General features: G+C 40.3%; 1 protein-coding gene across 3 annotated transcripts in view; it reads right to left on the reverse strand.

The window, feature by feature from the left end:
- Positions 1 to 22,998, reverse strand: part of ARSB (arylsulfatase B) — a 197,809-nt gene that overhangs the window by 49,527 nt on the left and 125,284 nt on the right. For all 3 annotated transcript variants that reach the window (XM_030800486.1, XM_030800480.1, XM_012505247.2), the window contains one exon: positions 12,220 to 12,290. In XM_030800486.1, the coding sequence (XP_030656346.1) occupies positions 12,220 to 12,290 (71 nt within the window). The remainder of the gene's footprint in view (positions 1 to 12,219; positions 12,291 to 22,998) is intronic.

The following is a 22,998-nucleotide window of genomic DNA, read 5'->3' on the forward strand; positions in this document are numbered from 1 at the left end:
GATGGCCCACTGTACCAGTCACTTCTCATCCATAGGCTATTAGACCACTAAACTGGTTATAAATATCTTATATAAACTACTCCTCCTGCCTTTTTTTTGAGACAGAGTCTTGCTCTGTCGCCCAGGCTGGAGTGCAGTGGTGCACTCTCAGCTCACTGCAACCTCTGCCCTCTGCCTCCCCGGTTCAAGCGATCCTCCCACCTTAGCCTCCCTAGTAGCTGGGACTACAGGTGTGTGCCACCATGCCTGGCTACTTTTTTGTATTTTTTAGTAAAGATGGGGTTTTGCCATGTTGGCCAGGCTGATCTTGAGCTCCTGGCCTCATGCAATCCACCCACCTTGGCCTCCGAAAGTGCTGGGATTACAAACATGAGCCACTGTGCCCAGCCCCTCCTGCCTTTATACTTGAGATTATTCTAACACTTTGCTGAGATGGATTCCAAGGACAATCCAGCTATATCATTTTTAGTAAAAGCCAGCCTACAAAGGAAAATTTATATTTTACCCATATGACTGAATCAGGCCCACCTAGGACTTCCTCTTGGTTGAGGCACTTAAGGATTTGGGACTTGGATTACATCTATCAAATCCTTTCAGGCAGTGCCTAAACCAGCCTTTGTTTGGATAATTGGGAGAGAAACGGCTAGACTTTGACTAGGGCTGTCATTCCAAAGAATTCTGGGACCCACAGTCCTAACTGGAAAACAAGAGTCTCTACAAATAAACTCCCACCATTTCTGAAGTTTTTTTTTTTTTTTACTTCACTGAGAGTTTCCGGTCAAACAGGAAGTGCTGAAACCCCAGCATCTATATAACCACCTGTGGAATTAGCAGATTTTTCTTAATTCTGGGATTAAAATAGTGCAGACACGAAGGGACTTTCCTGGGGACAACAGCAATAGCTGTTTTAAAAATTCTACAAACTAAGAATAGGAGGGAGTTTTCTTACACTGATAAAGAGTATTAAAAAAATCTGCAACCAATATCATACTGAACGGTGAAATGTTGAAAGCTCTCCCTAAATAGAAATAGAAAAAGCCCACGAAAATATTAAAAATGCTTATTTCTGGGTAGCAGAATAATAGGTTTAGGGTGATTTTTTTTCTGTATTTTTAAAAATTTTGAGCTTTTCTGTATTTTAAAAAATTTCTTGCACCACCCCATCTATTATTTGTACAAAAGGAGCTTCCCTGTTGCATACAGGATGAAATCCCATCTCCTTAGTGTGACATATTGTCCTTGTTTAGCTTTCCCATCTCTTCTTTCATGCCTCCCCTTTGTCCCCCAGATAGGCTCAGACGCCTTTTGCTCATAGCCTTTTCTATTTCCTGTGATGGTCTTTTCCACCTAGGAACTTTTTGAGGTTCAGCGGAGGTGAAAGAGGGCCTGAGTGGTTTAGCCCTCCTTCACTGTCATAGCAACTATCAGACTCTGTGGAAATGATCTGACAATTAAGTACAACTTGTAACGTGTCTACCACCATAGCTTTCAACTGTTATCTGATTTTCTTTTAACTTGTTGTATGTTCTTGTTCTCTCCAACCAGGTTATAAGCTACTTGTTGTATTTTTCATAAAGTCTAGGGCAACAGAGCAGGTATTTGTGGTAGCAGAATAATGGCCCCCTAAAGATGTCCACATCCCAATCCCCAGGACCTGTGAATATGTCAGGTTACACGGCAAAGGGGCATTCAGGCTGCAGATGGAATTAAGATTGCTAATCAGCTGACTTTCAAATAGGGAGGTGATTCTAGATTATTTGTCCAGGTGGGCCCAGTGTTACCACAAGAGTCCAGAAAAGTTGAAGAAGGAGGCAGAACAGGTCAGAGAAGATGAGATGATGGAAGCCAGGTTCAAAGAATGTGCTAGAAAAGGACCCAACCTTCCATTGCTGGCTTTGAAGATGGAGGAAGGAGGCCTTGGGCCAAGGAATGTAGGCAGCCTCTAGAAGCAGGAAAAGGCAAGGAAATGGGTTCTCCCCTCAGCCTTTGGAAGGGACTGCAGCCCTGCCAATCGGTACCCTGGATTTAGTCCAGTGATACCCTTGTCAGACTTCTGACCTACAGAACTGAAAATATCCAAAAAATACGAAAATAGAGTGATGGTTAAGTATTGGTTGTTTTAAGCCATTGAGTTTACCGTAATTTGTTTGATCAGTGATAGAAAACTGATATTCTTTTCCTTCATTCACATTAAAATCAAGAAAGATAAAACCAAAGTTGTTGAAGTAATGGACAAATTTAAAGATATCCTTTTTGAGAACAACTTTCCTAATCACTCCCAAATGCTGTCACTTCTTCATTTGTCCTTACTGCTTATATTATATCACTTATCATTTGTTCTACTTTATTTTATAACTGTGTTAATATCCTTTCCTGGGCATATGTTTTCCTCTGATTCAAAAGAATCTTTAGAAGCAGGGGCCATATACTCATTCCCTGGGTATTTGCTGCCAGAGGTTACAGACTTCAGTCTATAAATGCCTGATTACTAACATCTTACATTATGGGTTACTAAACAGGCCGTTTAGTCTGTTTTCAACAACTTCCCAGAAATGTTTTCAAAAGTTTTATTTCAGCCTTATACACAAGCACCCTAAAACACCTAAAAATTCTGACAAGGTCAATAAATATTTACAAAGTAGATTTACTTTGTAAAGTTTAATTCCATTGGATATATTCCCTTAAATTTTATGAGGTTTTATGTTTTTACAGAATTTTATGGTAGACTCTTTCAAGAAAGGTGGATATATTTATCTTTACAGATGGTAAGACTGGGGAACTGAGGTAGGAGAATGACTGATCCAGATTGGGAGAGGAAAAAAGGAGTCTGGATACCCCCAAATCTTTGCCAGACCTGGGGAGGCTCCAGGGTGGAAGATGGAAGGGGCAGGGCCACTGGACCTGAGAGGGACTGTTGGGAAGTTAGTCTGCTTTTGTGTTGAAATTCAAAATCAGCATAGAACCTTTAATCAACTATAATTAACAGGCTACACTTGGAAGCTATGGCTAAAATTTCTAGGCTCTACCAGAATTAAAGAAAAGTAAGCAAATAAATAAATGGTCAGTTGGAAATGAGAGAGTTTGGCATCAAAGTAACCCTGGGGAAAAAAACAAAAGCTGATGTGCAAATGGAGTTATGGGCCACTAACCACGTGGTGCTGTAGAGAAGGGATCTGGTGAGGCAGCTGGCCCTTGGTCAAATGGCCTAACTCCAGATGCACGGCCAGGCCAAGCCCTTCAGGTCAGCTTCTGTGATCTGGCTCAGAGAAGCCCTAGAAAACGTTGCTTACCCTGATTTCTCCAAACATAAAATTGGGGCAGTGGGATTTGCCATTTCTGCATAGCCTAGGCCAGTGGTGAGAGTTAATTAGTGTTTTTAAAGTGCTGTGGATTTGGTTTGGTTTATGTATTTTCTCGGGATGAAAGCCAGGATGCCAGCACCAAGTGTTAACAGTGAAGGTTTCATGTGTGCTCCTTGAGATGTGCTGTGTGAAGTGGGGTGGAGGGGATACAAGGCTTGTGGGACCGCCTTTGGCATCAAAAAGGCCACATATCCAAACAGACTTTAGTGCTCCCCAAAGCGGAGGGGCAGACTAGAAGCCTTTGAAAATTAAAAAGGAGAAAGCTATCTGTGTTTTGGCTCTGTGATTGAGGGCATGTAGCAACCCACACCAAGGAAAATTTGACGAGCTGCTAAAGACAAATATTGGCAGCTAGAGACGACACCAAATTCTAACTGCTCTGACCTAGTACAAGCAGGCACGGAAGCAGCAACTCCCACTCTATAAGAACCCAGCAGATTTCAGATATTCCAGGCTTGCCGGAACCCTCCTTGGAGGTGGTTTTCACAAATAAAGCTTTATGGCTTTATTCCTGATTAAGGAAGTCATATGTGCTCATAATTTAAAATTAAAACTGGAGAAATACATAAAGTGAAAAGTGCAACTTTCCCACCCTGCCCCAATCCTAGCAGCCAGAATGTAATTATTGTTCACTGTTGTTTGGACATATTTACAGGAGATATTGTTATAATCGTTCCCAACTTATAGGTGATGAAACAGATGGCTGGAAGAACTTACCCACAAGCTCACAGGAAATAAGTCAGAGCTGGTATTGAATAAAACCCAGGGCTTTCTGGCACCCCCAAACTCTTACCTGTTCTACTAGGTGACACTGCCCACCCCACACGCGGCTCCCTCATCCCCCCAGCACCCTCCAGTGGAGTGAATACAAGGCACTGGCAAGGCTTCCATGACTAGCTCTGCAAGCAGAAGCTACCATTATCTGCAGAGTCAGATTACATGTGAATCTAACAAGGCTAATGTCACTACTCGACCCATTTTTCCAGCCTCCTTTAAATGAATCATGTCCCATCAACATGCTATGATATAGGTGAGATGATCGTAACTCAGATCTGGGTGCCCTTCTCCCACAAGACAAGTGTAGGACACAAAGCGATGAGACCTGCGAAATCAGTAGGACATGATGTACATGCCGGGTCTGAACAGCCCTGAGTTCCAGCTCTGGTATTTAACAGCATGCATGACCTGGTGCCTCAGTTTCTTCACCTGGATTATAAAGAGTGCACAAACTGCCAAGGGGCCCTTAGCCTCTGGCATTCTGTGCCATGTTGAGCAATCTGTAGCAGGGTGAGCCCCATGCATTCCCCCTAACTCTTGATTCTGCTTAATATCTAATTTCAGGCTGAAAGAAAGATGCCTCTGTATCACTAGTTCTCTAATATACCCAAAAAGAAATAAAAATGCCTTGAAAATGATGTATGAAATTACTATTGTTCTCGTTAGATTGATTCTAATCAAATCAGCTAATGATAAATTATTCATTTATTAGCATGCATTCTTTCAATATGTATTAATCTCTTATACATAAGACACTGAGAGAACTATACAAATGAAGTCTTGCTCTCCTTATAGCTCCGGATGGGGAAAACACATGTATATAAATACTACACTATGAGGCAGCAAGAGCTCACTGTCCTGGGAAGCTCCAGAGAAACTCAAGGGACTCAAGTTCAAAAGAATCAGAGAGGGCTTCATGGAGGAGTAGGAATGTGCACTGAGCTCTACAGAAGGGGCAGGGCAACAAGGGAGATAAATAGGACTGAAGGAGGGCATTGCAATGGTGCTGAGTGGTGGGCGTTGTAGGAGGGCTTGCTGGTAGACAGCTGGGAACCACCCACAGCCTTCCAGCAGGGTGGGGAGAGGCTGTGTCCATGCCCTCCTCCAGACTCTTCCAGACTGGGTTTTAGCCAGACCTTTAGGTTTGGCTTTAGCCTAACTGATCTCGAGTATTTATAACAGTACCTCATGCATCCCAGGCCATCATCGTTTATTTATTTACTGAATAAACAATCTTGGAAATGGCAACATAATACTGGGAAATGGCTTTGAATGTCGCTCTGAGGAGGAAACAGGGAGCAGCTCCAAGCATTCCAACCTGGACGACTCTTGGATCTCAAGCATGGATTTGGCAGTTGCACCACAGAAAATGTGTGTGTGAGAGAGGAGAGGGTGGGAAGAAGGCTGTTCTTTCACCCTATAATCATGAACAGAAATAACATCTCATTAGAAACTTTAAAGAGAAGAGGGCCTTTAAATGAAATAGTAACAAAGCTGTGTGGAATCACTTTGAAGAGCTGGCCTTTGGTGGGGTGGAAAATGCTAACATCTGTCACTGCCCTTCATCTATAATCAAGCTTCTACCAGCAGAATCTGTGTGTCTCCTCTGTGTGCATACGTTTTAAATATATACATACACCTATGTTACATGATTGGATGTGTGTGTTCCAGCCATCATAGAATGCCATGTCTGACTTCCAAAGTGAGTCGTGGTCTCAGATAGGGCAGGATCACTACTGCAGAACAGCCAAGATCAAGCCCGGCACCTGCAGGATAGGTGTATATGTTTTTCCTCAGGCAAAATAATGCCTTTGAAACGGTTCTCCTTGTGGTCTGAGCCATGCTTGCTGGGGCCTTGGGGGAGTGTGGAATTTGGGGCTGGAGCTCTCCTTAGAACCACGTAGAGCTGAATTCAGACCTGCAGGACCTCGTGCCTACCCTGGGATTATGGCTGTTCCCCACCACTTTAGAGGTTTCCAGGCTTTCCCACTAATCAGCTTCAATGGTGCTACTCCCCAGGCTCTCTCACAGGTCTCTTACACTGACCATCCTGTGCTGCTAGACAAAGACAGATCAGCCTACTAGAAAGAAGTATTTTAAAGACATGGAGGAATAAATAATTCTTAGGAGTTTTCTCAGAAGGGAACAAAGGAAAAGAGAAGGGTATTATCTGAACAGAGACCAAAGCACTTCCAAGGTTACTTCAGAACAAAGCCTTCAAAAATGAATAAAAAGTCTCCTCAAAGCACACAGGAAAGCAATTACATCCCACACTCTGACACTGGTCATGAAGCTGGGAGGCAGGGGAGGGAGGAAGGGGATAAAAGCAAAGCCAGGGTTGGGGCACTGAGATAACCAGTGAATGATGAAACAATCAGAGGGAACATCCCAGAAAACAGGAGCAGAACCGAACTAAGAACGGCAAGAAGAGGCAGAGCCCCGGACTCAGAGGGAATTCAGGCCGAGCCAGGCCAGAGGCAAAGGCTTTATAAATCTCTATCTGTCTATTGAGGAGGTCCAGGGAAAGGGATGAAGATGGGCAGGGAAATCCCACATCATCTTTTCTGGCCAATCTTTTCAATGCAGGGAGCGTTGAGGGTGGGCACTTAGAAGCTGAATGAATAGTTTCAAACACCTGTATATAATGTCAATTACAACTTAATAAGTGACTTGTAGCTTCTAAGTTATTTTTACTTAGGCACAAAAGGTAGGTTTGGGGTTTAAAAGGAGTATAAGTGGCCATCTGGAGGTACTTTTAGGCTCAGGAAAGACTGTAAGACAATAAAACAATGACTTTGACAGGTTGATCTGTTTATCATTCATTAGCAGATATTTACTGATATTAACCCAACAACTTACTATGATGTTAGGTTCTGTGCTACGGAGACCTTACTGTGCATATGGCAGTAAATGAAAAAGATAGAGACCCTATTCTCATGCAGTTTCTCTTCAGTTTTGAAGGGAGAGAAAGTTACATTTTATTTATTTTTTTATATTTTTGAATTGTGGTAAAATACAAACAACATAAAATTTACTATCTTAGCCATTTTTAATTGTATGGTCCAGTGGCATTAAATACATTCACGTTGTTGTGCTGTCATCATCACCATCCATCTCTACACCCACTCAACAATCATGCCCCATTCTCCCCTCCCCACATCCTCAGGCAACCGCCATTCTATTTTCTGTCGCTATGAATCTGACTACTTTAGGTACCTCATGTAAGTGGAGTCATATAGTTTTTCCTTTTGTGACTTGCTTAGCATAATGTCCTTAAGGTTCATCCATGTTGTAGCACGTATCAGAATTTCTTTCACTGTTAGTGCTGGATACTACTTCATGGTATGTATGTATATATATATGCATGCCACATTTTGTTTATTCATCCATTCACTGATGGACACTTGGGTTGCTACTACCTTTTGGCTGTTCTGAGTAATGCTGAGTAATGCTGCTACAAACATGAGTGTATAAATACCTGTTCAAGCCCCTGCTTTTAATTCTTTTAGGTATATACTCACAAGTGGGATTGCTGGATCCTATGATAATTCTATCTTTAATATTTTGAGTAATCACACAATGTTATTGTCCATAGAGGCTACACTATTTTGCTTTCCCATTAACAGTGAACAAGGGTTCCAATTTCTCTACATCCTCAACAATTCTTATTTCCCCCTCCCTCCCTTCCTCCCTCCCTTCCTTCCTTCCTTTTTCCACCCTCTCTCCTTTTCTTTCTTTTATTTTTTAAATTGTAGTCATCCTAATGGTATAATTTATGTATGCATCCTTGAGACTTTATGCTTTACTGCAGAATGGTGAATCTCCTGATCTATGAGAGATTTGGTGACCCCTGGTGTGTGTGCACGTTTCTCTGTGAATGTGTACGTGTATCAATATTTTGTGCCGATCTTTGAGTATTTTTACTGTTAGTATCCAAGCCACAACATACCATATGTATGTGACCATGAAAAAAATCCTGACTCCACCAGCAGGATGGGCCTCTGGGCACCCTATAATTTGACTAGGGGAATGGGGTGTGTGTTGGCAGGGGGTGGGGGAGGTGTAACTGCTGAAATCCAAGAGGCCAGCTTCTGGGGGCACGTGGTGCTAGGCAGAAGGCAGAAATCTCCTAGGAAGTGTGTAATGCCTATTCATATGATTCAGAATCAGAGGAGACATTGGTCAACAAACCCCAGGATGACCCACTAAGGGAAAGAGGAGATAGAAAAGTGGATTGATACGGTGATGTTTTAGAACAGAAATCAGAAAGGTGTCCAGCATGTAGTAATAAGAAACTCATAAAATAATTCAAATTCCTCTACTGCATATAATGTTTCTAGCATTTTCACTTGTGTTCATCTATTTATGATCATGCCTTTGGCAACATCACTGCTTATCAATGGACACACTCCTTCTAGCACGCAGAATAAGGAGAGAAGCAGAGTAAGCAGATTTGCTCCTTTGAGGTCCCATTCATATAGAGACCCACAGAACACTGAAGCCAGAGGGACCTTGGAGATCATTTAATGCCTTCTTTACTCCACAGGTGAGGAAACTGACGAAGTGGCTTTAGGGAAGGTGGAGGTGGAACGCTACCTTCTTCTCCCGCAGTAAGCACCAACGATCTGGGAAGAGCTGGAGTGAGAAACCACAGAAATGCTTCTGTGATAACACTGACTCCATTCTTAACCCTTAGTTTACACCCGAGATTGGCTGCTTCTGATTTAACTCCACAAAAGCCTCTGTGCTCTATGAATATGATATCCAGACTTGGCTGTCCCCTAAGTACATGTTTCTTTATAGCTGGATTTAATTTTTCCTCATAAATGAATTGCATAGAAAAGGAAACAGGCTTGTATCATCATCCTAAAAAGGAGCAAGCACCCAAAGATAGCTCTTCTTTTTTTTTGCTTCTTTCTCTCAGTAGAGTGAAGTGAATATAAAAGCCGGGCAGAAAAGGCCCATGGGATTGCCATGTGTGAGGAGGTGGGTGGCATCTTGCTACCTGCAGGCACAGATAGCAGAGAACGCCGTGTGTGTGTGAAGCAACAGTGAATGTGGTTCTACATCCTTGCAAGAGCTGACAATGTCCTTCGTTATCTGCAGGAGTCAGAGCAGGAGTCCCAAGCTGGCGGGGAAGCCAACACGAAGGCCTGGGTGGGCTCCAGAGAGGGGAGAAAGAGCAGCAGAAGGCCAAAGAGGATCCCTAAATTTGTGGCGGCAGTACTGGGTCTTATAATTCCACCACAAAATACGTAGGAAACTGAGTTCAAGAGAAGTAAATGTCCTTACAGTCTACGGGTGGCAAGATTAAGAAAATTTTCTATTCTAATTTCCGTGCAACTTTCCTTACCAACTTTTACACTGGAGAAACCTTTTGCCTGTGCTGTTATTTTGCTAGGGCCCTTTAGGTAAGACAGGAGAAAGCACAGCAAGTTGCACCAGGAACCCTGCAGCGCACAGTGCTGTGGTGATAGTGTATTCATCCATCCTTCCATTGCTATAAAGAACTACCTGAGACTGGACATAAAGAAAAGAGGTTTAATTGGTTCAGGATTCCACAGGCTGTACAGGAATCATGGCTGGGGAGGCCTCAGGAAACTTACAATCATGGCAGAAGGCGAAGGGGAGGCAGGCAAGTCCTACATGGCTGGAGCAGGAGGAAGAGAGCGAAGGGGGAGGTGCCACACACTTTCAAACAACCAGATCTCTTGAGAACTCACTCACTATCACAAGAACAGCAAGGGGGAAATCCATGCCTATGATCCAGTCACCTCCTGCCGGGCCCCTCCTCCAGCAGGGGAGATTACAATTCGATATGAGATTTGGGTGGGACACAAATTCCAACCATATCACACAGGAGTATAGTTCTCAAGCTCCTACTTCAAATGCCAAACCAAAATACAGCTTAGTGAGTGAGGAGTCTTAAGGTTTTTCATTTGTAGGTGGAATGTAGCAGGTGAAGACATTTACAACCATTATAATGTGGGTGGCATATTCCACATATCCCCTAGACCTAGGTTATACTGGGCTTTGCAATGCACTAAATTACTCAGAAAGTTTTAAAGCCGGTCCTGCCTCCCCACTATTCTCTTCCAGCCACCCTTAGAGATTTTGGTATGACTGAAATGTATCTCTTAGGTGTACGTTAGGGGTAGAGAAAAGTTTAGGAGTGATTGATGTAGCCTCACAGTAACTAGTCACAGCTCTGTGACCAGCTCAGCTGATCAACTTACTTCCTAGCACCTTCTAGAAGAGGTTTTTAGGCCAATAGAAATATAATGCAAGTCACTTATGTAAGTTAATTAAAATTAAATTTTCTATTAGCCACATTAAGAAAGGAAGAGGAGAAAAGTAAAACACGAACAATATATTTAATTCAATATATCCAAAGTATTATCCTTTCAACAAATAATAAATCTATAATATTGTATGCATATAATACATAGGTGTACTAAGTCTTCAAAATCTGATGTATATATTCTATTCACAGCACATCTCAATCCACAGTTAAGTACCCAACATTTTAAGTACCCAACAGCCACATGTGGCCTGTGGCTACTATACTGGACAGCACAAATCTGGACTGTTCTTACAGTTCTTAGTGCTCAAACCTTCCCCTTGCCTCTCTCACTGACATGTGTTTACTCCAAAAGAAATAGAAATTTATCCATGATGTAGACATTCTCGCCTGTCTCAGGGCCCTTTCCTGTCCAGGTCTTAATGTGTCCTCTTGGTCTTTATTGCATCTCAACTCTCCAATTGTCCACTGAGTCATTACTGAGTGGCTTGCAAGCTCCCAGTATTTGTGTTAACTGACGAGGATAAAAAAATACAAGAGACGCTGACTTCCAGGAGCTCTCAGCTTGGAAATGCAGACACAAACACGAACACGTGAGGGATGCTATACAGAGACAGATGCACACAGGAAGGAGTGACTGCTTCTTCTGGGGCTCTGGAAAGCATTCACAGACGGGGACATGGGGTTGGGTTTTTAAGGGATGAGAGAGATTGTAGAAAGGTAGAGAAAACGTGTTTCAGGCATAGGGAAAAGCATATTCATGACAGTACGATGATCTGCACAGAGATGACAAGTGTCTAGGAGGTGAGAACATGACAAGGAGTGCCTGGAGTGAGGCTGGCTGGGCAATGGGCCCTGAGTGCCTGGTGACACATTTAGAATGACTGTGGGGTAATTCTCTGAGCAGGAATCTCTGAGCAAGAATATTTTGTGGTGAGCTATAATGCAGTCTGGAAAAAACAAAGAAGTAAGGAGAGCCTGAACTAAGGGGGCAGCAGTATGTCCAGAAATGAGCAGATGGGAGCCCCCATGTGAATAAGGGAATATAAGGGCACTGTTTGCAAGATGAGCATTATGATGAAAGCTGTGCAAAGGGTCTAATTGCTAAGGCTTTCTATGCCCAAACTCACTATGATGAGGGCATTAGGGCCACTCGCATGGTATTTATACAGGCCTATTAGAGTCTGTTGTGATCCGGAAGCACTACATGCATGCCTGCTCTGAAGGAAATGGTAGGACTCTTTACAAGTTAATTTAGGCAGAAGGCAGAATCAAGCGGAATCACTTCCAGGACTGCTAGGAAAGTGACACCCAGCAGGTGTTGGGCAGTACCTGACCAGCCCAATCAGATAATGTGGTTGCTCACACTGCGCTGGAACCCAACTGTGGCTTATCTGACTGTGAGTTTTCTGGAAGGCGACTCTGGAGCTCTCAGGTAAGAACAGGGCAGCAACATGACATCTACAGTGAGAAGGAGCCTCAGAGATGCCATAAGTTCTTCTTTTGTAAATGGGGAAGGCTGGGGCAGGGAGAGTTCAATGGCTTAAAGGCTAGTAAGCGGCAGAGCAAGAATAGAATTCACCTTTCTTGTTTCATAAGCTGGTGTTCCTTTCATAGCACACTGCCCTCTGAGATGAGTGGAAGATATGTCCCGAAGAACTGTTTACCTTTATAGCAACTCGGGAAAAAAGAGAAAGCCAGGCTAGAGACACACTAGGTAATCAAACCATCTTGGCGGGCCAATTAGATTTAATCTAGTAGCAATGCACTGGTACTCACATGGTGAAGAGTCCACAAAGTTCGGGTCGATATTATGCAGCAGCTCAATTCTGGGGGATGGGCTTCCTTCACTGGAAAACAATTTTTAAGGGAATGTTAATTTCCTCTCTCTAATGGGCATGAGTTATTTTAATACTTCCCTTCCTTGTACTTATAGGAAATAACAAACCTGCCAGTTAACAACTCTGTCATGAATTTGGAGGTCTCCACAATCACAGCTGGTGCATCTTCAAGTAGTCATCATTTGTCTACATTGACCGAACCCTTTACATAAGAACTTCAGTATCAAGCATATGATGATATTTTTTAAAAATGATTCTGGGACCCTTTGAAATAAATATTGTGGCCTTATTTAAACATGACCATGTTTTACACCAGAGAAATGAGAACTCAAGTCACCTCATATAGACTTCATACTGAACACTTACAAGTAAATGAAGAAACTGCATCTGCCAAAATGGTGGCACCAATATTACAGATGCAACATGCCTCTTAAAGAGTAACCTACATCAGAAAAATTAATGTCCTCCATGTCCAAATTTGCAACACGGATCTTAGATTTAATATAAATACATGAGAAATGCCTAGATCTCTTTAAGGCTTTAAAAAATGTGTACACACAAATACAATCACAACCTACATTTGTGCTGAAAAGTGACTTGGAGATCGCTTTGGTCAACCCCCTCTTCTTACAAATGATGAAGGTACATAGTAAGTTATTGGTAGAATATTGGGTTGTGTGACTCTCAAAGCAGGGTTCTTAAGAAATTGGGAGCATAGCAGGGTTCTTAAGAAATTGGGAGCATAAGCCAGGTGCGGTGGCTCACGCTTGTAATCCCAGCACTTTGGGAGGCCGAGGCGGGCAGATCACGAGGTCAGGAGATCCAGACCACGGTGAAACCCCGTCTCTACTAAAAATACAAAAAAATTAGCCAGGCGTGGTGGTGGGCACCTGTAGTCCCAGCTACTCGGAGAGGCTGAGGCAGGAGAATGGCGTGAACCCGGGAAGCGGAGCTTGCCGTGAGCGGAGATTGCGCCACTGCACTCCAGCCTGGGCGACAGAGCGAGACTCCGTCTCAAAAAGAAATTGGGAGCATAAACATCACCAGATGTACGTAAGGAGCACATTAGGCACCCAGGTCATTTTGCTAGTGTAGACTCAGCCTTACAGAAGTAGCTAAAAACAATTTAAATCATTGAGGGCGTACTGAGGACTCCCTGATAATCCAATACAGTTCAGCTAAGTACTAAAGGTTGCAAAGTGCTGTTAACACCACAGGATTCATACATAATCTAAATAATCAATAAGGCTCCTGACGTAACCAAGACATGGTTTCAGGTGTCCCAGTGTCCACACCCCAAACCCACAGTTAGCTGTTGATAGCAGTGGTTTGGGATTTCAATGCCCAATACCATTTCAAAAAATCTGGGTTGTGATTCACAACTTTGTATTTGCCAAGTAAGGAAATATAAAAACAAATCTTAATTGATTAAAACAAAACAAAATAACAAACTTCAACTACCATCACCATTATTTTATAAAATAAAGTTAACAGCACAAAAGGTAGGAAAGACACAATCTCAGAATAAATGACAGCTCCTTAAATTGAGCACATTTAACTTTAGTATTCTATAAGATGTCATTGTCCCCCTCTACTCCATAAAACACAGTGATCAGAGAGAGTGGAAGGGAAATACTCAGGGGTGCCCACGGTCCTGGGACAGCAGCAGCAGCACTGCAGGGGTAGGGGTGGGGCATATTTCCCAGGACCTTTCTTTTCTCATTTTCTTTCGGAGACACTTAACTGCCTAAATATCCTGGAGACTATCAACCAGTCCAAAATGCCAAGAACTAGGGTTTGATCCCAGAAGCTCTGAATGGAAGTAGGAATGATATGTAAAGAAAATGGTAAATATGAGAAAATCTAAATAGAATGATGATGATGTCTAATTTGTGGGCTTAAAACCAAACAAGTATGCCAGGTACAATGGCTCATGCCTATAATTCCAGCACTTTGGGAGGCTGAGATGGGAGGATCCCTTCAGGCCAGCCAGGAGTTTGAGACAAGCTTGGGCAACATACTGAGACCCGGTCTGAACCAACAATAATAATAATAATAATAACAACAACAACTTGAGCATGGTGGTGCATGCCTGTAGTCCCAGCAATGCAGGAGGCTGAGGCAAGAGGATTCCTTGAGCTCAGGAGTTCAAGGCTGTAGTGAGCTGTGATCACACCACTACACTCCAGCCTGGATGACAAAGTGAGACTCTGTCTTAAAACAAACAAACAAACAAAATTATCAATGTGGAATTCCCTCTACCAAACAAAATATATTTTAATAGCTACAGTGAAATTAAGACCTTTTGGAGGCTGGAATAATTAATCACCAGTAGAAGGTAGGACTAATCATTTCCTGCTACTGAAGCAAGAGCTTCCTAAGTACACTACCCCATGCCTCACAAATTAAGAGTTCACCACTTTCTCTGGTTAGGAATGTGCATTGGTTATAGTCCTATGTGTGTGTCACACACGTTCACTTTAATTCTTTTGAATAAATTTTTCTCGGATGCTAGAAGAAAAGATTTGAAGTGTTCCCAACACAAAAAATAATAAATGCTTGAGGTAATATAAAAAAAAAACAAACAAACAAATAAAACCAAGCAAACAGAGTTAAAATCCTCAAAATAATAGCAAGCAAGGAAAGGAAATCAGAATGAAAGCATTTTAAAGTATTTATATTGTTTGGAAGTGGGGTAAAGCTACTGATTAAATTTAGATTTAGCTAAGTAAAACTTTTGTGTTAAATTTTTAGGGCAACTATTAAAAATAAAGGCTTTTTCTGGACTATAGGTTGAAAACTCAAAAATTTCAGGGCCAATATATTAATCTATAACTACTCAGCTTTAAAAGTAGAGTTCACTGTAATGCCCCAAAACATTAGGCACAATTAAATAAAAATATTTTCCTAATAACTTTAGAGAGAGTTTATATACATATTCTTCATTCATGTCATTTTTTCATTATTCAGAAGAGTCACAGGTATTTTAAAATAAGTAAATTTAATATGATGAGATGACTTTTTGAAATCAAAGGTTGTATATAATCCTAGTTGACTGTTTGTTAGGAAAAATCTTCATAGGCAGAATCATCGTGATGCAAATAGGAGCCAACCCCTCCAACTATCTTAAGTATGTTGTGATTCTACTTTTAAAATGCACTCATAAGAATATTTTGATAAGGATGTGGTTAGAAATATGGGCCAAGAAAACACAATATATGACAAGTGATTGAAACAATGACCAAACACCATTAGGGACTTCCTGAGGGGGAGGTAGAGAAGGATTGTGGATTTCCATTAATAGTTAACACTTTATTAACACAGATTCAAGTAATTATACCCTCCACCACCACACACACACACACATCAACTCAACAAGGCACAGAAACTGCATGGTTAATTTCAGTGCAGACAAGGGTACAGCGTACTGATACTGCAACCAAGAAGGTGGGTTCAAGTCACCTGAAGAAGACAATCTGGGGGCATGGGACAGAAATGGAGCTTGTCAGAAGGAGTGGAAGGGGTGGGTGATGAGAAATCTCAAAGCTAACTCTGCAAGCCTCATAATTTTGCCTAGGAGATATTTTAGAGTCATAATTTTGAAAAGACCAGTAAATGGCAGAGACAATGGTCATTAGAGAGAGATGGCTGATTGTTGGGGAGGAGAATCCTCAGGGCTGAATGCCATATATAGGAAGAGCATGCCCCAGACCCTGCGCAGGGCCCACTGTCTACTGAGGAGTTAAAATTTCCCCAGGCCGAAGAAGCTGGACATGGGTACACAGCTTGGGAAGAAATGCTCACCACCATATTAATAAACTTTCTCTTTATAAATTCAAAGAAAGGGAAGTTCAGTAAATACCCACATGTTTTCAGCGTTAATTAAAAAACCCTCTTAAGAACCCACAAATTCTTGGCCACTTAAATTTGAGTAGTCTCCAATAATCATATGAAAGATCCCCCTCTTGCATTTAGAAGGAAAATGCCTGGTGTGTGGTGAGTTTTTTGTTTTTGTTTTTTTTTTCCCCTGTTTTTTTTTTTTTTTTTTTTTTTTTTTTTTTTCAGGGCAAACGTTTTCCACTGTTGTCTCACTCCCATCCCTTCCTCACTCCTCTGGAAATTTTTGACATCAATAATCTCCACTTTCTTATGCATGTTCCTCTATCCTTCTGTTAAAAAAAATAAGAAAATTTTATTAACCATCTTATTTGCCATTAGGTATCTTGTTTTTTACAGTACTCATTCTCAAACTTTGCTGCACATTAGAATTACCTGGGAAGCTTTTAAACCTCAGATGCACAGGCTGCATCTCATACCCGTAAGATCACTGGCGGTGGAACCCGAGCATCGGTATGTTTGGACTCTCCAGGTGATTCCAATGTGCAGCCAAGCGTGGGAACCACTGCTCCTAAGCAATGCTTCCCAAACTTTAATGAACATATGAATCATCTGGGGAGCTTGTTAAACTGTGGATCCTGATGTACTTGAACTGAATGGGGCCTAATAATCTGCATTTCTAACAGTTTCCCAGGTAATATTGATGCTGCTGGTCTCAGGACCACACTTGTAGTATCATGGTTTGAGGAAGCCTCCTGGAGTCCTTCCACATGGGATCTCAACCCTTTTGGAGCCTCTTAAATTAAAAACTTATTTGGATTAGGTCTGATTCAAACATAATGATTCTCAACCTTGGCTGCACAATACAATCACCTGGAGAACTCTTAAAAAATACTGACGCATGGGTTCAATCCCAGGAGATTGAGTTCATTGGTCTGAGTTTCAGCCTAGGCATAAAGATTTATAAAACTACCCAAACTTAGCTTTATTGAAGTATAATTTTAAAACCATACAATCACCCATTTAAACTGCACAGTTAAATGTTTTTGGTATATTCACATGGTTGCACAATCATCAACGGTCTAATTTTAGAACATTTTTATCCTCCCAAAAGAAATACTGTACCCATTAGCAGTCATTCTTCATTTTCTGCTTCACTCCCCTCCCCAGCCCTAGCCAATCGTTAACCTGTCTCTACAGATTTGCCTATTCTGGACATTTCATATAACTGGAACCATACAATACTTGGCCTTTTGTGGCTGGCTTTTTTCACTTAGCATAATGTTTTCAAGGGTCATCAATGTGGTAGCATGCATCAAATATTTCATTCTTTTATATGGCTGAATAATATCCCATTGCTTGAAGATATCACATTTTCTTTATCCATTTAGTTGGTTAATATTTGGATTGTTTTCAATATTTGGCTATTATGAATAATCCTATTATGAACATTTGTGTACAAGTTTTTGTGTGGGCATTCGTTTTCATATCTCTTGGGTCTATAACTAGGAGTGGAATTGCTGGGTCATATGGTAACTCTACAACATTTTGAGGACTTGCCAAACAATTTTCCAAAGCAGCTGCAACATTTCACACTCTCACCAGGAATGATAAGTGTTTCAATTTCTCCACATCTTTGACAACACTTATTAAATGTGTCTTTTTGAATGTAGCCCTTCTAGTTGGTGTAAAGTGATATCTCATTGTGATTTGATTTGCATTTTCCTAATAATTAATGATGCCGAGCATCTTTTCATGTATGTATTGGCCATTTATATATCTTCTTTGGAGAAATGTCTATTCAGACCATTTGCTCATATTTTAATGGGGCTACTTGTCTTTTTATGATTGAGTTGCATGAATTCTTTATATATTCTATTTGCAAGTCCCTTATCTGATACATGATTTGCTAATATTTTCTCCTATTCTGTGGGTTGACTTTTCACTTCCTTGAGAATATCATTTTGAGAACAAAAGTTTGCATTTTGATGTAGTTCAACTTATGTATTTTCTCTTGTGTTGCTTTTATCTAAGAAACTACTGTCTGACCCAAGATCACAAAGCTTTACTCCTGAGTTTTCTTCTAAGAGTTTTATAGTTTTAATTCTTACATTTAGGTCTATGATCCATTTTCAGTTAATTTTTGTGTACGCTGTGAGGTAGAGATCCAACTTCATTATCTTTTTTTCACTTTTATTATGTTTAATTGACATATAAATATACATATTTATGGGCTAGAGTATATTTCAATATATGTGTACAATGTGTAATGATAAGTCAGTGTAATTAGCATAACCATCACCTCAAATATTTATCATTTCTCTGTGTTGGGAACATTCAAAATTCACTCTTGTAGCTATTCAAAAATATACAATAAATTGTTGTTAATTATAGTCACCCTATAGTGCTATAGAGCACTAGACCTTATTCCTCCTATTTAACTGTACTTTTATATCCATTAACTAACCTTTGGCTATTCTCCTCTCCCCTACCCTTCCCATCCCCCAGGAAAAACACTACTCTACTCTCTACTTCTATGAGATCAACGTTTTTTTAGCTTCCATGTATGAGAACATGTGGTATTTATCTTTCTGTGCCTGGCTTATTTCACTTAACATAGTGACCTTCAGTTTCATCCATGTTACTGTGAATGACAGGATTGCATTTTGTTTTACGGCTAAAGAGTATTCCATTGTGTATATATACCATATTTTCTTCATTCACCCACTGATTGACCCTTAAGTTGATTCTATATCTTGGGTATTGTGAATACCCAAGACAAGTACTGCAATAAATATGGGAGTGCACATATCTCCTTGATATACTGATTTCATTTCCTTTGCATATATACCCAGTAGTGGGATTGCTGGATCATATGGTAGTTCTATTTTTAGTTTTTTGAGGAGCCTTCATATTGTTTTCCACAATGGCTGGACTAATTTGCATTCTCACCAATGGTGGATAAGAGTTCCCCTTTCTCTACAACCTCAGCAGGATCTGTTATTTTTTAACTTTTTGATAATGGCCATTCTAACCGGGCTGAGATGATATCTCATCGTGGTTTTAAATTTGCATTCTCTCATGATTAGTAGTGTTGAGCATTTTTAAAAATAAATCTATTAGCCATTTGTATTTCTTATTTTGAGAGGTGTCTATTCAGCTCATTTACCCATTTTTAAATTGGATTATTTGGGGGGGGTTTCTGTTGAATTGTTTCAGTTCCTTAAATATTCTGGATATTAATCCTTTGTTGAATGAAGAGTTAGCAAATATTTTCTCCCATTATGCAGGCTGTCTGTTCGCTCTGTTGATTGTTTGCTGTGCATGAGATTTTAGTTTGATATAATCCCATTTGTCTATTTTTGCTTTTGTTGCCTGTGCCTTTGAGGTCTTCTCCATAAAATCTTTGCCCAGACCAATGTTCTGAAGCATTTCTCCTACGTTTTCTTTCAGGAGTTTCATAGCTTCAGGTCTTATATTTAAGTCATTAACCCATTTTGAGTTGACTTTTATATATGGTGAGAGTTACAGGTTTGGTTTCATTTTTATGCATATAGATATCCAATTTTCCCAGCACTATTTATTGAAAAGACTGTCTCTTCCTCAGAAAAATTTTCTTGGTGCCTTTGTCAAGGATCAGTAGGCTACAAATACATGAATTTATTTCTAGGTTCTCTATTTTGTTCCATTGGTATATGAATCTGTTTTTACACAAGTAACATGCTGTATTGGTTACTATAGCTTTATAGTATCTTTTGAAACCTTGCAGTGTGATGCCTCCAACTTTGTTCTTTTCACTCAGGATTGCTTTGGCTATAGGGTCTTTTGTGGGTCCATATAAATTTTAGGATTTTTAAATTTCTGTTGAGAATGTTATTGGTATTTAGATAGGGATTGCATTGACTCTGTAGATTGCTTTTGGTAGTAAGATCACTTTCACAATATTTATTCTTCAAATCTAAGAATATGAGATATCTTTCCATTTTTTGTGTGTTCTCTTCTGCTAGCTTGTTGCTGGCATATAGAAATGCTACTGATTTCTGTATGTTGATTCTGTATCCTGCAACTTTACTGAATTTGTTTATCAGTTGTAAGAGTTTTTTGGTAGAGCTTTTAGGGTTTTCTGTATATACGATGATATCATCTGCAAACAGGGACAATTTGACTTTCTCCTTTCCATTTTGGAGGCCCTTTATTTCTTTCTATTGCCTGATTGCTCTGGCTGGGACTTCCATTACTATGTTGAACAAAAGTGGTGAAAGTGAGCATCGTTGTCTTGTTTCAGATGTTAGGGGAAAGGCTGTCAACTTTTTCCCATTCAGTGTGATGTTTGCTATGGGCTTATGATATATGGCCTTTATTGTGTTGAGCTGTGGTCCTTCTATATCTAATTAGTTGAGTGTTTTGATTATGAAGGGATGTTAAATTGTATCAAATCCTTTTTATGTATCTATTGAGATGATCACGTGGTTTTTATACTTCATTCTGTTGATGTAATGTATCATGTTTATGGATTTGTATATGTTGAACCATTCTTGCAACTTTGGGATAAATCCCACTTGATAATGGTGAATGATCTTTTAAATTTATTTTTATTTTTTGAGATGGGGTCTTATTTTGTTGCCCAGACTGGAGTACAGTGGTTTGATCATGGCTCATTGCAGTCTCAATCTCCCAGACTCAAGCGATCCTCCCACCTCAGCCTCCCTAGTACCTGGGCTATAGGAGCATGTCACCATGCCTGGCTAATTTTTAAATTTTTTGCAGAGATGGGATCTCCCTATGTTGCCCAGGCTGGTCTTGAACTCCTAGGTCCTGAACTCCTTGGCCTCCCAAAGCACTGGGATTACAGGCATGAGCCACCACACCTGGCTGTGAACGATCTTTTTAATGTGTTGCTGGATTCAGTTTGCTAGCATTTTGTTGAGGCTTTTTGCATCTATGTTCATTGAGGATACTGGCCTAAAGTTTTCTTTCCTTGTTGTAGCTCTGTCTGTTTTTGGTATCAGCATAACGCTGGTCTTGTAGAATAAGTTTAGAAGAATTCCCTCCTCTTCAATTTTCTGGAAGAGTTTGAGAAGAATTTTTATTAGTTCTTTAAATGTTTTGTAGAATTCTGCAATGAAGTCATCAGGTCCTGGGCTTTTCTTTGATGGGAGACTTTTTATTACAAGATTCAATCTCATTACTAATAATTGGTCTATTCAGGTTTTCTATTTCTTCTTGGTTCAATCTTGACACGTTGTATGTATACATGAATTTATCCATTTCCACTAGATTTTCTAATTTGTTGGCATACAGTTGTTTATAATAGTCTCTCATGATTACTTGCATTTCTATGGTATCAGTTGCAATGTCTCCTTTTTTGTTTGTGATTTTACTTGGACCGTTTACATTCTTGATTCATTTAGCTAATTATTTGTCAGTTTTGTTAATCATTCCAAAAATCAACTTTTCATTTCATCGATCTTTTGTATTATTTTTTAGTGTGAATTTTGTTTATTTCTGCTTTCGTCATTATTTGTTTCCTTCTACTAACTTTGGATTTGGCTTGTTCTTGCTTTTCTAGTTCCCTGAGATGCATTGCTAGGTTGCTTATTGGAAATCCTTCTACTTTTTGGATGTAGGCATCTATTGCTATACATTATCCTCTTAATACTTCTTTTTTTTTTAAGTATTATTATTATACTTTAAGATTTAGGGTACATGTGCACAATGTGCAGGTTTGTTACATATGTATCCATGTGCCATGTTGTTTTGCTGCACCAATTAACTCATCATTTAGCATTGGGTATATCTCCTAATGCTGTCTCTCCCCTCTACCCCCACCCCACAACAGTCCCTGGAGTGTGATGTTCCTCTTCCTCTGTCCATGTGTTCTCATGGTTCAATTCCCACCTATGAGTGAGAACATGCGGTGTTTGGTTTTTTGTCCTTGCGATAGTTTACTGAGAATGATGGTTTCCAGTTTCATCCATGTCCCTACAAAGGACATGAACTCATCATTTTTTATGGCTGCATAGTATTCCATGGTGTATATGTGCCACATTTTCTTAATCCAGTCTATCATTGTTGGACATTTGGGTTGGTTCCAAGTCTTTGTTGTTGTGAATAGTGCCGCAATAAACATATGTGTGCATGTGTCTTTATAGCAGCATGATTTATAGTCCTTTGGGTATATACCCAGTAATGGGATGGCTGGGTCAAATGCTATTTCTAGTTCTAGATCCCTGAGGAATCGCCACACTGACTTCCACAATGGTTGAACTCGTTTACAGTCCCACCAACAGTGTAAAAGTGTTCCTATTTCTCCATATCCTCTCCAGCACCTGTTGTTTCCTGACTTTTTAATGATCGCCATTCTAACTGGTGTCAGATGGTATCTCACTGTAGTTTTGATTTGCATTTCCCTGATGGCCAGTGATGATGAGCATTTTTTCATGTGATTTTTGGCTGCATAAATGTCTTCTTTTGAGAAGTGTATGTTCATGTCCTTTGCCCACTTTTTGATGGGGTTGTTTGTTTTTTTCTTGTAAATTTGAGTTCATTGTAGATTCTGGATATTAGCCCTTTGTCAGATGAGTAGGTTGTGAAAATTTTCTCCCATTTTGTAGGTTGCCTGTTCACTCTGATGGTAGTTTCTTTTGCTGTGCAGAAGCTCTTTAGTTTAATTAGATCCCATTTGTCAATTTTGGCTTTTGTTGCCATTGCTTTTGGTGTTTTAGACATGAAGTCCTTGCCCATGCCTATGTCCTGAATGGTATTGCCTAGGCTTTCTTCTAGGGTTTTTATGGTTTTAGGTCTAACATTTAAGTCTTTAATCCATCTTGAATTAATTTTTGTATAAGGTGTAAGGAAGGGATCCAGTTTCAGCTTTCTA

Source organism: Nomascus leucogenys, chromosome 2 (genome assembly GCF_006542625.1).
Source record: "Nomascus leucogenys isolate Asia chromosome 2, Asia_NLE_v1, whole genome shotgun sequence".
Lineage (NCBI taxonomy): Eukaryota > Metazoa > Chordata > Mammalia > Primates > Hylobatidae > Nomascus > Nomascus leucogenys.